Source organism: Oncorhynchus mykiss, chromosome 1 (assembly GCF_013265735.2).
Source record: "Oncorhynchus mykiss isolate Arlee chromosome 1, USDA_OmykA_1.1, whole genome shotgun sequence".
Taxonomy (NCBI): Eukaryota; Metazoa; Chordata; class Actinopteri; order Salmoniformes; family Salmonidae; genus Oncorhynchus; species Oncorhynchus mykiss.
In genome coordinates, this window is record NC_048565.1 from 94,518,549 (window position 1) to 94,536,886 (window position 18,338).

The 18,338-nt window shown below is 50.3% G+C and overlaps 1 protein-coding gene across 1 annotated transcript in view; it reads left to right on the forward strand.

The window, feature by feature from the left end:
* The first annotated feature begins 3,847 nt into the window (after window positions 1–3,847).
* The window catches only part of LOC110514579 (rho GTPase-activating protein SYDE1), a 37,522-nt gene continuing 23,031 nt past the window's right edge, over window positions 3,848–18,338 (forward strand). Inside the window, exons 1-5 of the mRNA XM_036989135.1 lie at window positions 3,848–4,143; window positions 7,417–8,147; window positions 9,036–9,267; window positions 10,745–10,974; window positions 11,246–11,372. Of these exons, the coding sequence (XP_036845030.1) occupies window positions 3,945–4,143; window positions 7,417–8,147; window positions 9,036–9,267; window positions 10,745–10,974; window positions 11,246–11,372 (1,519 nt within the window). The 5' untranslated portion in view covers window positions 3,848–3,944. The remainder of the gene's footprint in view (window positions 4,144–7,416; window positions 8,148–9,035; window positions 9,268–10,744; window positions 10,975–11,245; window positions 11,373–18,338) is intronic.

An 18,338-nucleotide genomic window follows, 5' to 3' on the forward strand; every position in this document is an offset into this window, starting at 1 on the left:
AGAGGGAAGAGAGGGAAGACAGCCACAGGAAAAAGAGGAGAGAGAGAGAGAGAGAGAGAGAGCAGAGGAGGGAAGGAGAGGAGGGAGAGGGAAGATAGCCACAGGAAAAAGAGGAGAGAGAGAGACGGAGCAGAGGAGGGGAGGAGAGGAAGGAGAGGGAAGAGTAAAGGAACAGGGAGAGAGGAATCCAGATGTGCAGGATGTCAGCGAGAGAGAGGGAGAGAGATGGGACTGAGGTATGGAGAGAGAGAGAGAGATGGGACTGAGGTATGGAGAGAGAGAGAGAGAGAGAGAGAGATGGGACTGGGGTATGGAGCGAGAGAGAGAGAGAGAGAGAGAGATGGGACTGAGGTATGGAGAGAGAGATGGGACTGAGGTATAGAGAGAGAGAGATGGGACTGAGGTATGGAGAGAGAGAGAGAGAGAGCAAAGGAGAGAGAGAGAAAGAGCGAAGGAGAGAGAGAGAGAGATGGGACTGAGTTATGGAGAGAGAGAGACTTAACAAACCACTAAATAGCTAACCCCCTACTCCTCTCCTTCGCTCTCAAACTGTTTATGCTCTTTCGTTTTCCGAGTCTTCTCTCCTCTCCTCTCTTTTTCCTCATGACTCATTGTAGACAGAAACACATTTGGAAAAAAAAATTGTTCTTGGGACCAAGTCAGTCACACAAATCAGTGGTAAAGGAAATGCTTACTGTCCTTCTGTGACAGCAAAGCATGTGGCTTTGAGTTGGCAGAAGCTCGACTAACTCGTTTATCCGCCATTCAGTTTAGTGGACTGTTAGTTGAGTTTGTCCTTTAAAGGTCACATTTCATTAGGAACGTCTCTCGTTGCCTATCGTTTCATTAGGAACGTCTCTCGTTGCCCATCGTTTCATTAGGAACGTCTCTCGTCGCCCATCGTTTCATTAGGAACGTCTCTCGTCGCCCATCGTTTCATTAGGAACGTCTCTCGTTGCCCATCGTTTCATTAGGAACGTCTCTCGTTGCCCATCGTTTCATTAGGAACGTCTCTCGTTGCCCATCATGTCATTAGGAACGTCTCTCGTTGCCCATCGTTTCATTAGGAACGTCTCTCGTTGCCCATCGTTTCATTAGGAACGTCTCTCGTTGCCCATCATGTCATTAGGAACGTCTCTCGTTGCCCATCGTTTCATTAGGAACGTCTCTCGTTGCCCATCGTTTCATTAGGAACGTCTCTCGTTGCCCATCGTTGCATTAGGAACGTCTCTCGTTGCCCATCGTGTCATTAGGAACGTCTCTCGTTGCCTATCGTTTCATTAGGAACGTCTCTCGTTGCCCATCGTTTCATTAGGAACGTCTCTCGTTGCCCATCGTTTCATTAGGAACGTCTCTCGTTGCCTATCGTTTCATTAGGAACGTCTCTCGTTGCCCATCGTTTCATTAGGATTGTCTCTCGTTGCCCATAGTTTCATTAGGAACGTCTCTCGTTGCCCATCGTTTCATTAGGAACGTCTCTCGTTGCCCATCATGTCATTAGGAACGTCTCTCGTTGCCCATCGTTTCATTAGGAACGTCTCTCGTTGCCCATCGTTTCATTAGGAACGTCTCTCGTTGCCCATCATGTCATTAGGAACGTCTCTCGTTGCCCATCGTTTCATTAGGAACGTCTCTCGTTGCCCATCGTTGCATTAGGAACGTCTCTCGTTGCCCATCGTGTCATTAGGAACGTCTCTCGTTGCCCATCGTTTCATTAGGAACGTCTCTCGTTGCCCATAGTTTCATTAGGAACGTCTCTCGTTGCCCATCGTTTCATTAGGAACGTCTCTCGTTGCCCATCGTTTCATTAGGAACGTCTCTCGTTGCCCATAGTTTCATTAGGAACGTCTCTCGTTGCCCATCGACTGGATAATGACCATAATAGTCTTTATTGGAGTGGATAATGACCATAATAGTCTTTATTGGACTGGATAATGACCAGAATACAGTCTTTATTGGACTGGATAATGACCCGAATAGTCTTTATTGGACTGGATAATGACCATAATAGTATTTATTGGACTGGATAATGACCAGAATACAGTCTTTATTGGACTGGATAATGACCATAATGCAGTCTTTATTGGACTGGATAATGACCATAATACAGTCTTTATTGGACTGGATAATGACCAGAATACAGTCTTTATTGGACTGGATAATGACCATAATAGTCTTTATTGGACTGGATAATGACCATAATACAGTCTATATTGGACTGGATAATGACCATAATAGTCTTTATTGGACTGGATAATGACCATAATAGTCTTTATTGGACTGGATAATGACCATAATACGGTCTTTATTGGACTGGATAATGACCATAATACAGTCTTTATTGGACTGGATAATGACCATAATACGGTCTTTATTGGACTGGATAATGACCATAATACGGTCTTTATTGGACTGGAAAATGACCATAATAGTCTTTATTGGACTGGATAATGACCATAATACAGTCTTTATTGGACTGGATAATGACCATAATACAGTCTTTATTGGACTGGATAATGACCATAATACAGTCTTTATTGGACTGGATAATGACCATAATACGGTCTTTATTGGACTGGATAATGACCATAATAGTCTTTATTGGACTGGATAATGACCATAATACAGTCTTTATTGGACTGGATAATGACCCTAATAGTCTTTATTGGACTGGATAATGACCATAATACAGTCTTTATTGGACTGGATAATGACCATAATAGTCTTTATTGGACTGGAGAATGACCATAATACAGTCTTTATTGGACTGGATAATGACCATAATACAGTCTTTATTGGACTGGATAATGACCATAATAGTCTTTATTGGACTGGATAATGACCATAATAGTCTTTATTGGACTGGGTAATGACCATAATACAGTCTTTATTGGACTGGATAATGACCATAATACAGTCTTTATTGGTCTGGATAATTACCATAATACGGTCTTTATTGGACTGGATAATGACCAGAATACAGTCTTTATTGGACTGGATAATGACCAGAATACAGTCTTTATTGGACTGGATAATTACCATAATACAGACCATAATAGTTGTGTTGTTTCCCTCCAGACATCCAGCGGAAGAGTGATGTCATCCAAAGCGCTTCCTCCTCATCGTTGTCAACGGTAACGACAGCGGAGGCCGAACCCCCGATCCCGCCAACGGAGGACAGCACCACCACCCAACGCACCCAGATAACAGTGGCCAAGAAACAGCAGTGGGCCAAACTGGCCTCCACACCAGGCACAGAGGGCTCTCACAGCCTGCTCTACGGGGCTTGTGACTCGGATGGCAGCTCAGGAAAGGCCCAGGTCTCAACCTCCAAACAGGCCTGGAGCCAGAAGACGTTAGTGGAGGCCGGGCTGGACAGGAGGAGGTGTGATGATTTAGACTGGGAGCATCAGGGACAATGTAGCACCTCCTTCTGTGAGCCTCCTCCCCCTGTCCACACCGCAGTCCCAGAGTTCACCAACCCTATAGGAGGTTACGCTGAGATCTGTGTCTCCTCCTGTATGGTGAAGTCCTCGGGGTCAGGGGCCTATCTCCAGACCCTGGACAGGAGCAGCAGAGCCTGGGTACTGTCCACAGGAAAGAGCCAGGCTGCCGACGAGTCCTACTCGCGTCTAGGCCTCCCCCCCAACTGCTTCGCTGAGCTGAGGCAACGCACAGAAGGGGACAACAACATTTGGTACAACCCTATTCCAGAGGAGGAGGACGTGTTGCGTGGCATCGGAGGTTTAGGACGTTTAAGAGGAGGTGGAGGAGAAGGAGGAGGAGGAGGAGGAGGAGGAGGAGGTGGAGGAGGAGGAGGTGGAGGAGGAGGAGGAGGGGGAGGAGGTGGAGGAGGAGGAGGAGGCGGAGTTAGGTTAGACAGTGAGAACCCCTGGAGGAGGAGGGAGACAGAGGGGCTGTCAGAGACGTCGAGGGATCCCCAGATGAGGAGCCAGCGGCGGGCAGGGATGGTGGTGAGCCCTGGCACCGGTGGAGGAGGAGGGGCCTCCCGTTTAGAGCGTCATGCCACCCAGAACCAGTGCCCTTCAGGTGGCTCCAGCCTAGACAGCGCCCATCAGACCAAAGCCATCACATTAGACAGCTCAGCCTGCAGTAGGAGAGACAGAGACGTAGACAGCCCAGGTAAGAACATACTGTAGAACAAGCTACTGTAGAACAAGCTACTGTAACCACATGATTCATATGATACAGGTACTGTAGTCACCTACAGATAACTACTGTAGTCACCTACAGATAACTACTGTAGCCACCTACAGGTAACTACTGTAGTTACCTACAGGTAACTACTGTAGCCACCTACAGATAACTACTGTAGCCACCTACAGGTAACTACTGTAGTCACCTACAGATAACTACTGTAGTCACCTACAGATAACTACTGTAGTCACCTACAGATAACTACTGTAGTCACCTACAGATAACTACTGTAGTCACCTACAGATAACTACTGTAGTCACCTACAGATAACTACTGTAGTCACCTACAGATAACTACTGTAGTCACCTACAGATAACTACTGTAGTCACCTACAGATAACTACTGTAGTCACCTACAGATAACTACTGTAGTCACCTACAGATAACTACTGTAGTCACCTACAGATAACTACTGTAGTCACCTACATATAACTACTGTAGTCACCTACAGATAACTACTGTAGTCACCTACAGATAACTACTGTAGTCACCTACAGATAACTACTGTAGTCACCTACAGATAACTACTGTAGTCACCTACAGGTAACTACTGTAGTCACCTACAGATAACTACTGTAGTCACCTACAGATAACTACTGTAGTCACCTACAGATAACTACTGTAGTCACCTACAGATAACTACTGTAGCTACATGAAGGTAGTGTAGTCACCTACAGATAACTACTGTAGTCACCTACAGATAACTACTGTAGTCACCTACATATAACTACTGTAGTCACCTACAGATAACTACTGTAGCTACATGAAGATACTGTAGTCACCTACAGATAACTACTGTAGCTACATGAAGATACTGTAGTCACCTACAGATAACTACTGTAGCTACATGAAGATACTGTAGTCACCTACAGATAACTACTGTAGTCACCTACAGATAACTACTGTAGTCACCTACAGATAACTACTGTAGTCACCTACAGATAACTACTGTAGTCACCTACAGATAACTACTGTAGCTACATGAAGATACTGTAGTCACCTACAGATAACTACTGTAGTCACCTACAGATAACTACTGTAGTCACCTACATATAACTACTGTAGTCACCTACAGATAACTACTGTAGCTACATGAAGATACTGTAGTCACCTACAGATAACTACTGTAGCTACATGAAGATACTGTAGTCACCTACAGATAACTACTGTAGCTACATGAAGATACTGTAGTCACCTACAGATAACTACTGTAGTCACCTACAGATAACTACTGTAGCTACATGAAGATACTGTAGTCACCTACAGATAACTACTGTAGTCACCTACAGATAACTACTGTAGTCACCTACAGATAACTACTGTAGCCACATGAAGGTAGTGTAGTCACCTACAGATAACTACTGTAGTCACCTACAGATAACTACTGTAGTCACCTACAGATAACTACTGTAGCTACATGAAGGTAGTGTAGTCACCTACAGATAACTACTGTAGTCACCTACAGATAACTACTGTAGTCACCTACAGATAACTACTGTAGTCACCTACAGATAACTACTGTAGCTACATGAAGGTAGTGTAGTCACCTACAGATAACTACTGTAGTCACCTACAGATAACTACTGTAGTCACCTACAGATAACTACTGTAGTCACCTACAGATAACTACTGTAGTCACCTACAGATAACTACTGTAGTCACCTACAGATAACTACTGTAGTCACCTACAGATAACTACTGTAGTCACCTACAGATAACTACTGTAGCTACATGAAGGTACTGCAGTCACCTACAGATAACTACTGTAGTCACCTACAGATAACTACTGTAGTCACCTACAGATAACTACTGTAGTCACCTACAGATAACTACTGTAGCCACATGAAGGTAGTGTAGTCACCTACAGATAACTACTGTAGTCACCTACAGATAACTACTGTAGTCACCTACAGATAACTACTGTAGTCACCTACAGATAACTACTGTAGCTACATGAAGGTAGTGTAGTCACCTACAGATAACTACTGTAGTCACCTACAGATAACTACTGTAGTCACCTACAGATAACTACTGTAGCTACATGAAGGTACTGCAGTCACCTACAGATAACTACTGTAGTCACCTACAGATAACTACTGTAGTCACCTACAGATAACTACTGTAGTCACCTACAGATAACTACTGTAGTCACCTACAGATAACTACTGTAGCCACATGAAGGTAGTGTAGTCACCTACAGATAACTACTGTAGTCACCTACAGATAACTACTGTAGTCACCTACAGATAACTACTGTAGTCACCTACAGATAACTACTGTAGCTACATGAAGGTAGTGTAGTCACCTACAGATAACTACTGTAGTCACCTACAGATAACTACTGTAGTCACCTACAGATAACTACTGTAGCTACATGAAGGTACTGCAGTCACCTACAGATAACTACTGTAGTCACCTACAGATAACTACTGTAGTCACCTACAGATAACTACTGTAGTCACCTACAGATAACTACTGTAGTCACCTACAGATAACTACTGTAGTCACCTACAGATAACTACTGTAGCCACATGAAGGTAGTGTAGTCACCTACAGATAACTACTGTAGTCACCTACAGATAACTACTGTAGTCACCTACAGATAACTACTGTTGCTATATGACATCTTTCTCCTCTCTTCTCTCCTTCTCTCTCCTCTCTCCATCCCTCTCCTCTCCCCATCTCTCCCCATCTCTCTCCTTCTCTCTCCTTCTCTCTCCATCCCTCTCCTCTCTCCATCCCTATCCTCTCTCCATTCCCCTCCTCTCTCCATCCCTCTCCTCTCTCCTTCTCTCTCCCCTCTCCATTCCCCTCCTCTCTCCATTCCCCTGCTCTCTCCATTCCCCTCCTCTCTCCATCATCTCTCCTCTCTCCATTCCCCTCCTCTCTCCATTCCCCTCCTCTCTCATTCTCTCTCCTCTCTCCATCCCTCTTCTCTCTTCATCCCTCTCCTCTCTCCTTCTCTCTCCTCTCTCCTTCTCTCTCCTCTCTCCATCCCTCTCTTCCCTCCATCCCTCTCCCCCCTCCACCCTTCTCCTCTCTCCATCATCTCTCCTCTCTCCATTCATATCCTCTCTCCATCATCTCTCCTCTCTCCATCATCTCTTCCTCTCTCCATCATCTCTCCTCTCTCCATCATCTCTCCTCTCTCCATCATCTCTCCACTCTCTATCATCTCTCCTCTCTCCATCCATCTCAGATGTAATTCAACAGATCCAGAGTGAGGAACTGCAGTCTTTCGGGGTTGCAGGTGGAGAAGTGGGTGTTTCCAGCTCCGGAGGAGGTGTGTCAGTCCCCTCAGACAGCCCCGGGGCCCAGAAGAAAGGGGGCGTGGCCAGCAGCATGATGGACAGGATCAAATCCCCAGGAATGGTCCGGAAATCCCTTTCCATGAAGATGAAGAAACTCCCCGAACTCCGCCGTAAACTCAGCCTGCGCTCCTCGCGCTCCCATCGCCATGGGAAGGAGGGGACGGGCCGAGGAGGAGGGGACGGGGGTGGAGAGGGGACATCACCCCCAGACGTCCGTAAGGAGCAGTCCAACGAGGTGATCAGCAGGTACCACCTGGACACTTCGGCCCCGGCGAGACCACAACGACGCTCCTCCAGGGGACGTTCCTCTGCCGCCAGTAAGGGGGGCTACCTGAGCGACGGAGACTCACCTGAGCTGCTGCCCAAACAGGGTGGACCAGGGGGACCCTGCTCGGCCCACAACCCCCCTCTTCCACCACCCCGCTCCACCCACCACTCCAGCCAGGAGGGAGTGACCATGACCTCTGACCTGAGCTCGTTCAGAGTCTACAACTTGTCAGACCAGCCACGGTGCGCCCAGCGCGTTTCCGGCCTGCTTACGGTGCATCTCGTTGGGGTGGAGAAACTGCTGAGGGCCCCTAAACAGGACACCAGTAAGGAGGTGTTCTGTGCCATCCAGGTGATTTTTAATAAAGTGTCTGTCTGTCTGTCTGCCTGCCTGTCTGTCTGTCTGTCTGCCTGTCTGTCTGTCTGTCTGTCTGTCTGTCTGTCTGTCTGTCTGTCTGTCTGTCTGTCTGTCTGTCTGCCTGCCTGTCTGTCTGTCTGTCTGTCTGTCTGTCTGTCTGTCTGTCTGTCTCTTTCTCTGTCTGTCTGTCTGTCTGTCTGTCTGTCTGTCTGTCTGTCTGTCTGTCTGTCTCTTTCTCTGTCTGTCTGTCTGTCTGTCTGTCTGTCTGTCTGTCTGTCTGTCTGTCTGTCTGTCTGTCTGTCTGTCTCTTTCTCTGTCTGTCTGTCTGTCTGTCTGTCTGTCTCTTTCTCTGTCTGTCTGTCTGTCTGTCTGTCTGTCTGTCTGTCTCTTTCTCTGTCTGTCTGCCTGTCTGTCTGTCTGTCTGTCTGTCTCTTTCTCTGTCTGTCTGTCTGTCTGTCTGTCTGTCTGTCTGTCTGTCTCTTTCTCTGTCTGTCTGTCTGTCTGTCTGCCTGCCTGCCTGCCTGCCTGTCTGTCTGTCTGTCTCTTTCTCTGTCTGTCTGCCTGTCTGTCTGTCTGTCTGTCTGTCTCTTTCTCTGTCTGTCTGTCTGTCTGTCTGTCTGTCTGTCTGTCTGTCTGTCTGTCTGTCTGTCTGTCTGTCTGTCTCTTTCTCTGTCTGTCTGTCTGTCTGTCTGCCTGCCTGCCTGCCTGCCTGCCTGCCTGTCTGTCTGTCTGTCTGTCTGTCTGTCTGTCTGTCTGCCTGCCTGCCTGCCTGCCTGCCTGTCTGTCTGCCTGTCTGTCTGTCTGTCTGTCTGTCTACAATGTATTTAGTATCATTGAGAATAACACCAAACAGTGCAACTTATTTTCCATTGTGTTCATCAGGTGGATGGTGTAACCAGGGCCCGTACCGGCCTGCTAACCTCCAGGGGGGGCTCTCTGCCCCTCAACCACACCTTTAACCTGGAGCTGGAGAGGGCCAGGCTGCTGAAACTGGTGGTGCTCACCCCTTACCCCGGGGCTGAGACCTCCACCACGAAGGGCAGCGACTCCACAGCAGCGACCAGGAACAGGGTCTGCTGTCTGGGGGCTGTGTCCATACCCCCTCTGTTCAAAGGTAGGAGCAACCAGAGAGTTAAAAGTTCATATGAACGTAGTGGATGAACCTCTATGTCTCACTGTTGTTATTGTACCATCCACTTCACTGATGCTTGGCACTGTGAGGGATGCAACAGAAGGGGTTTCAATACCAGTGGACTTTATTTTGTCTGAAGGCATCTTAGCTAACCTTAGTTCCTGATCTTCTTTTGGAATCACTCTGTCAATCGACTGTGTTTGTCCTTCTCTTGTTCATTCCCCTCCTTCTCCCTCTGCTATCACTTCTGTCCCTCTCCTTCTCCCTCTGCTATCACTTCTGTCCCTCTCCTTCTCCTTCTGCTATCTCTTCTGTCCCTCTCCTTCCCCTTCTGCTATCCCTTCTGTCCCTCTCCTTTCCCTTCTGCTATCTCTTCTGTCCCTCTCCTTCTCCTTCTGCTATCTCTTCTGTCCCTCTCCTTCCCCTTCTGCTATCTCTTCTGTCCCTCTCCTTCCCCTTCTGCTATCTCTTCTGTCCCTCTCCTTCCCCTCCTGCTGTCCCTCTCCTTCCCCTTCTGTCCCTCTCCTTCCCCTTCTGCTATCTCTTCTGTCCCTCTCCTTTCCCATCTGCTATCTCTTGTGTCCCTCTCCTTCCCCTTCTGCTATCTCTTCTGTCCCTCTCCTTCCCCTCCTGCTGTCCCTCTCCTTCCCCTTCTGCTATCTCTTGTGTCCCTCTCCTTCCCCTTCTGCTATCTCTTCTGTCCCTCTCCTTCCCCTCCTGCTGTCCATCTCCTTTCCCTTCTGCTATCTCTTGTGTCCCTCTCCTTCCCCTTCTGCTATCTCTTCTGTTCCTCTCCTTCCCCTTCTGCTATCTCTTCTGACCCTCTCCTTCCCCTTCTGCTATCTCTTGTGTCCCTCTCCTTCCCCTTCTGCTATCTCTTCTGTCCCTCTCTTTCCCCTCCTGCTGTCCCTCTCCTTCCCCTTCTGCTATCTCTTGTGTCCCTCTCCTTCCCCTTCTGCTATCTCTTGTGTCCCTCTCCTTTCCCTTCTGCAATCTCTTGTGTCCCTCTCGTTCCCCTTCTGCTATCTCTTCTGTCCCTCTCCTTCCCCTTCTGCTATCTCTTCTGTCCCTCTCCTTCCCCTCCTGCTGTCCCTCTCCTTCCCCTTCTGCTATCTCTTCTGTCCCTCTCCTTCCCCTCCTGCTGTCCCTCTCCTTCCCCTTCTGCTATCTCTTCTGTCCCTCTCCTTCCCCTCCTGCTGTCCCTCTCCTTCCCCTTCTGCTATCTCTTGTGTTCCTCTCCTTCCCCTTCTGCTATCTCTTCTGTCCCTCTCCTTTCCCTTCTGCTATCTCTTCTGTCCCTCTCCTTACCCTTCTGCTATCTCTTCTGTCCCTCTCCTTCCCCTTCTGCTATCTCTTGTGTCCCTCTCCTTCCCCTTCTGCTATCTCTTGTGTCCCTCTCCTTACCCTTCTGCTATCTCTTGTGTCCCTCTCCTTTCCCTTCTACTATCTCCTTCCCCAGCCTCTCGGTCTCAGCAGATATGCGTTAGATTAGAGCCCAGGGGTCTACTGTACGTGAAGCTGACCCTGCTGGAGCAGTGGGAGCCCCCAGACCCCCGACCCTGCCACCTCAACCCCCCCATGGTGTTTGGAGTGGAGCTGCGCCACCTGGTGGACAAGGAGAACACCGCTGCCCCAGTTCCTCTGCTCATACAGAAGAGTGTGGCTGAGATCCAGAAGAGAGGACTGAGGGTTAGTTAGTTTACAGCACACTCTTTCATACACAGGACAACAACCTCACCTGTCTGTCTGTCTGTCTGCCTGCCTGCCTGTCTGTCTGTCTGTCTGTCTGTCTGTCTGTCTGTAGGTAATACTCTGGTCTGTCTGTCTGTCTGTAGGTAATACTCTGGTCTGTCTGTCTGTCTGTCTGTCTGTCTGTAGGTAATACTCTGGTCTGTCTGTCTGTCTGCCTGCCTGCCTGTCTGTAGGTAATACTCTGGTCTGTCTGTCTGTCTGTCTGCAGGTGGTGGGTCTGTACCGTCTGTGTGGTTCAGCTGCAGTGAAGAAGGAACTGAGAGATGCGTTTGAGAGGGACAGTGCTGCTGTCAGCCTGAATGAAGAGGTTTATCCTGACATCAACGTCATCACAGGTCAGTCCCCTGTCCCCAGTCTCTATCCTGACCTCAACGTCATCACAGTCCCCTGTCCCCCTACACCAGTCTCTATCCTGACATCAACGTCATCACAGGTCAGTCCCCTCTCCCCCTACACCAGTCTCTATCAGCATCAACGTCATCACAGGTCAGTCCCCTGTCCCCCTACACCAGTCTCTATCCTGACATCAACGTCATCACAGGTCAGTCCCCTGTCCCCCTACACCAGTCTCTATCCTGAACATCAACGTCATCACAGGTCAGTCCCCTGTCCCCCTACACCAGTCTCTATTCTGACATCAACGTCATCACAGGTCAGTCTCCTGTCCCCCTACACCAGTCTCTATCCTGACATCAACGTCATCACAGGTCAGTCCCCTGTCCCCCTACACCAGTCTCTATCCTGACATCAACGTCATCACAGGTCAGTCCCCTATCCCCCTACACCAGTCTCTATCAGCATCAACGTCATCACAGGTCAGTCCCCTATCCCCCTACACCAGTCTCTATCCTGACATCAACGTCATCACAGGTCAGTCCCCTGTCCCCAGTCTCTATCCTGACATCAACGTCATCACAGGTCAGTCCCCTATCCCCCTACACCAGTCTCTATCCTGACATCAACGTCATCACAGGTCAGTCCCCTGTCCCCCTACACCAGTCTCTATCAGCATCAACGTCATCACAGGTCAGTCCCCTATCCCCCTACACCAGTCTCTATCAGCATCAACGTCATCACAGGTCAGTCCCCTATCCCCCTACACCAGTCTCTATCCTGACATCAACGTCATCACAGGTCTGTCCCCTATCCCCCTACACCAGTCTCTATCAGCATCAACGTCATCACAGGTCAGTCCCCTATCCCCCTACACCAGTCTCTATCCTGACATCAACGTCATCACAGGTCAGTCCCCTGTCCCCCTACACCAGTCTCTATCAGCATCAACGTCATCACAGGTCAGTCCCCTGTCCCCCTACACCAGTCTCTATCCTGACATCAACGTCATCACAGGTCAGTCCCCTATCCCCCTACACCAGTCTCTATCCTGACATCAACGTCATCACAGGTCTGTCCCCTATCCCCCTACACCAGTCTCTATCAGCATCAACGTCATCACAGGTCAGTCCCCTATCCCCCTACACCAGTCTCTATCAGCATCAACGTCATCACAGGTCAGTCCCCTGTCCCCCTACACCAGTCTCTATCCTGACATCAACGTCATCACAGTCCCCTGTCCCCCTACACCAGTCTCTATCCTGACATCAACGTCATCACAGGTCAGTCCCCTGTCCCCAGTCTCTATCCTGACATCAACGTCATCACAGGTCAGTCCCCTGTCCCCAGTCTCTATCCTGACATCAACGCCATCACAGGTCAGTCCCCCTACACCAGTCTCTATCAGCATCAACGTCATCACAGGTCAGTCTCCTGTCCCCCTACACCAGTCTCTATCCTGACATCAACGTCATCACAGGTCAGTCCCCTGTCCCCCTACACCAGTCTCTATCAGCATCAACGTCATCACAGGTCAGTCCCCTATCCCCCTACACCAGTCTCTATCAGCATCAACGTCATCACAGGTCAGTCCCCTGTCCCCCTACACCAGTCTCTATCAGCATCAACGTCATCACAGGTCAGTCCCCTATCCCCCTACACCAGTCTCTATCCTGACATCAACGTCATCACAGGTCAGTCCCCTATCCCCCTACACCAGTCTCTATCCTGACATCAACGTCATCACAGGTCAGTCCCCTATCCCCCTACACCAGTCTCTATCAGCATCAACGTCATCACAGGTCAGTCCCCCTACACCAGTCTCTATCCTGACATCAACGTCATCACAGGTCAGTCCCCTGTCCCCCTACACCAGTCTCTATCCTGACATCAACGTCATCACAGGTCAGTCCCCTATCCCCCTACACCAGTCTCTATCCTGACATCAACGTCATCACAGGTCAGTCCCCTATCCCCCTACACCAGTCTCTATCAGCATCAACGTCATCACAGGTCAGTCCCATGTCCCCCTACACCAGTCTCTATCCTGACATCAACGTCATCACAGGTCAGTCCCCTGTCCCCCTACACCAGTCTCTATCCTGACATCAACGTCATCACAGGTCAGTCCCCTGTCCCCCTACACCAGTCTCTATCAGCATCAACGTCATCACAGGTCAGTCCCCTATCCCCCTACACCAGTCTCTATCAGCATCAACGTCATCACAGGTCAGTCCCCTATCCCCCTACACCAGTCTCTATCCTGACATCAACGTCATCACAGGTCTGTCCCCTATCCCCCTACACCAGTCTCTATCCTGACATCAACGTCATTACAGGTCAGTCCCCTGTCCCCCTACACCAGTCTCTATCCTGACATCAACGTCATCACAGGTCAGTCCCCTGTCCCCCTACACCAGTCTCTATCAGCATCAACGTCATCACAGGTCAGTCCCCTGTCCCCCTACACCAGTCTCTATCCTGACATCAACGTCATCACAGGTCAGTCCCCTATCCCCCTACACCAGTCTCTATCCTGACCTCAACGTCATCACAGTCCCCTGTCCCCCTACACCAGTCTCTATCCTGACATCAACGTCATCACAGGTCAGTCCCCTCTCCCCCTACACCAGTCTCTATCAGCATCAACGTCATCACAGGTCAGTCCCCTGTCCCCCTACACCAGTCTCTATCCTGACATCAACGTCATCACAGGTCAGTCCCCTGTCCCCCTACACCAGTCTCTATCCTGACATCAACGTCATCACAGGTCAGTCCCCTGTCCCCCTACACCAGTCTCTATCCTGACATCAACGTCATCACAGGTCAGTCTCCTGTCCCCCTACACCAGTCTCTATCCTGACATCAACGTCATCACAGGTCAGTCCCCTGTCCCCCTACACCAGTCTCTATCCTGACATCAACGTCATCACAGGTCAGTCCCCTATCCCCCTACACCAGTCTCTATCAGCATCAACGTCATCACAGGTCAGTCCCCTATCCCCCTACACCAGTCTCTATCCTGACATCAACGTCATCACAGGTCAGTCCCCTGTCCCCAGTCTCTATCCTGACATCAACGTCATCACAGGTCAGTCCCCTGTCCCCCTACACCAGTCTCTATCCTGACATCAACGTCATCACAGGTCTGTCCCCTATCCCCCTACACCAGTCTCTATCAGCATCAACGTCATCACAGGTCAGTCCCCTATCCCCCTACACCAGTCTCTATCAGCATCAACGTCATCACAGGTCAGTCCCCTATCCCCCTACACCAGTCTCTATCAGCATCAACGTCATCACAGGTCAGTCCCCTGTCCCCCTACACCAGTCTCTATCCTGACATCAACGTCATCACAGGTCAGTCCCCCTACACCAGTCTCTATCAGCATCAACGTCATCACAGGTCAGTCCCCTATCCCCCTACACCAGTCTCTATCCTGACATCAACGTCATCACAGGTCAGTCCCCTGTACCCCTACACCAGTCTCTATCCTGACATCAACGTCATCACAGGTCAGTCCCCTGTCCCCCTACACCAGTCTCTATCCTGACATCAACGTCATCACAGGTCAGTCCCCTGTCCCCCTACACCAGTCTCTATCAGCATCAACGTCATCACAGGTCAGTCCCCTATCCCCCTACACCAGTCTCTATCCTGACATCAACGTCATCACAGGTCAGTCCCCTATCCCCCTACACCCGTCTCTATCAACGTCATCACAGGTCAGTCCCCCTACACCAGTCTCTATCCTGACATCAACGTCATCACAGGTCAGTCCCCTGTCCCCCTACACCAGTCTCTATCCTGACATCAACGTCATCACAGGTCAGTCCCCTATCCCCCTACACCAGTCTCTATCCTGACATCAACGTCATCACAGGTCAGTCCCCTATCCCCCTACACCAGTCTCTATCAGCATCAACGTCATCACAGGTCAGTCCCCTGTCCCCCTACACCAGTCTCTATCCTGACATCAACGTCATAACAGGTCAGTCCCCTGTCCCCCTACACCAGTCTCTATCAGCATCAACGTCATCACAGGTCAGTCCCCTATCCCCCTACACCAGTCTCTATCAGCATCAACGTCATCACAGGTCAGTCCCCTGTCCCCCTACACCAGTCTCTATCCTGACATCAACGTCATCACAGGTCAGTCCCCTGTCCCCCTACACCAGTCTCTATCCTGACATCAACGTCATCACAGGTCAGTCCCCTGTCCCCCTACACCAGTCTCTATCCTGACATCAACGTCATCACAGGTCAGTCCCCTGTCCCCCTACACCAGTCTCTATCCTGACATCAACGTCATCACAGGTCTGTCCCCTATCCCCCTACACCAGTCTCTATCCTGACATCAATGTCATCACAGGTCAGTCCCCTGTCCCCCTACACCAGTCTCTATCCTGACATCAACGTCATCACAGGTCAGTCCCCTGTCCCCCTACACCAGTCTCTATCCTGACATCAACGTCATCACAGGTCAGTCCCCTGTCCCCCTACACCAGTCTCTATCAGCATCAACGTCCTCACAGGTCAGTCCCCTATCCCCCTACACCAGTCTCTATCAGCATCAACGTCATCACAGGTCAGTCCCCTATCCCCCTACACCAGTCTCTATCAGCATCAACGTCATCACAGGTCAGTCCCCTATCCCCCTACACCAGTCTCTATCCTGACATCAACGTCATCACAGGTCAGTCCCCTGTCCCCCTACACCAGTCTCTATCAGCATCAACGTCATCACAGGTCAGTCCCCTATCCCCCTACACCAGTCTCTATCCTGACATCAACGTCATCACAGGTCAGTCCCCTATCCCCCTACACCAGTCTCTATCAGCATCAACGTCATCACAGGTCAGTCCCCTGTCCCCCTACACCAGTCTCTATCCTGACATCAACGTCATCACAGGTCAGTCCCCTGTCCCCCTACACCAGTCTCTATCAGCATCAACGTCATCACAGGTCAGTCCCCCTACACCAGTCTCTATCCTGACATCAACGTCATCACAGGTCAGTCCCCTGTCCCCCTACACCAGTCTCTATCTTGACATCAACGTCATCACAGGTCAGTCCCCTGTCCCCCTACACGAGTCTCTATCCTGACATCAACGTCATCACAGGTCAGTCCCCTATCCCCCTACACCAGTCTCTATCCTGACATCAACGTCATCACAGGTCAGTCCCCTATCCCCTTACACCAGTCTCTATCCTGACATCAACGTCATCACAGGTCAGTCCCCTGTCCCCCTACACCAGTCTCTATCAGCATCAACGTCATCACAGGTCAGTCCCCTATCGCCCTACACCAGTCTCTATCCTGACATCAACGTCATCACAGGTCAGTCCCCTATCCCCCTACACCAGTCTCTATCCTGACATCAACGTCATCACAGGTCAGTCCCCTGTCCCCCTACACCAGTCTCTATCAGCATCAACGTCATCACAGGTCAGTCCCCTGTCCCCCTACACCAGTCTCTATCCTGACATCAACGTCATCACAGGTCAGTCCCCTGTCCCCCTACACCAGTCTCTATCCTGACATCAACGTCATCACAGGTCAGTCCCCTGTCCCCCTACACCAGTCTCTATCCTGACATCAACGTCATCACAGGTCAGTCCCCTGTCCCCCTACACCAGTCTCTATCCTGACATCAAAGTCATCACAGGTCAGTCCCCTGTCCCCCTACACCAGTCTCTATCCTGACATCAACGTCATCACAGGTCAGTCCCCTATCCCCCTACACCAGTCTCTATCAGCATCAACGTCATCACAGGTCAGTCCCCTGTCCCCCTACACCAGTCTCTATCAGCATCAACGTCATCACAGGTTAGTCCCCTATCCCCCTACACCAGTCTCTATCAGCATCAACGTCATCACAGGTCAGTCCCCTGTCCCCCTACACCAGTCTCTATCCTGACATCAACGTCATCACAGGTCTGTCCCCTGTCCCCCTACACCAGTCTCTATCCTGACATCAACGTCATCACAGGTCAGTCCCCTGTCCCCCTACACCAGTCTCTATCCTGACATCAACGTCATCACAGGTCAGTCCCCTGTCCCCCTACACCAGTCTCTATCCTGACATCAACGTCATCACAGGTCAGTCCCCTGTCCCCCTACACCAGTCTCTATCAGCATCAACGTCATCACAGGTCAGTCCCCTATCCCCCTACACCAGTCTCTATCAGCATCAACGTCATCACAGGTCAGTCCCCTATCCCCCTACACCAGTCTCTATCCTGACATCAACGTCATCACAGGTCTGTCCCCTATCCCCCTACACCAGTCTCTATCCTGACATCAACGTCATCACAGGTCAGTCCCCTGTCCCCCTACACCAGTCTCTATCCTGACATCAACGTCATCACAGGTCAGTCCCCTGTCCCCCTACACCAGTCTCTATCCTGACATCAACGTCATCACAGGTCAGTCCCCTGTCCCCCTACACCAGTCTCTATCAGCATCAACGTCATCACAGGTCAGTCCCCTGTCCCCCTACACCAGTCTCTATCAGCATCAACGTCATCACAGGTCAGTCCCCTATCCCCCTACACCAGTCTCTATCCTGACATCAACGTCATCACAGGTCTGTCCCCTATCCCCCTACACCAGTCTCTATCAGCATCAACGTCATCACAGGTCAGTCCCCTATCCCCCTACACCAGTCTCTATCAGCATCAACGTCATCACAGGTCAGTCCCCTATCCCCCTACACCAGTCTCTATCCTGACATCAACGTCATCACAGGTCAGTCCCCTGTCCCCCTACACCAGTCTCTATCAGCATCAACGTCATCACAGGTCAGTCCCCTATCCCCCTACACCAGTCTCTATCCTGACATCAACGTCATCACAGGTCAGTCCCCTGTCCCCCTACACCAGTCTCTATCCTGACATCAACGTCATCACAGGTCAGTCCCCTGTCCCCCTACACCAGTCTCTATCAGCATCAACGTCATCACAG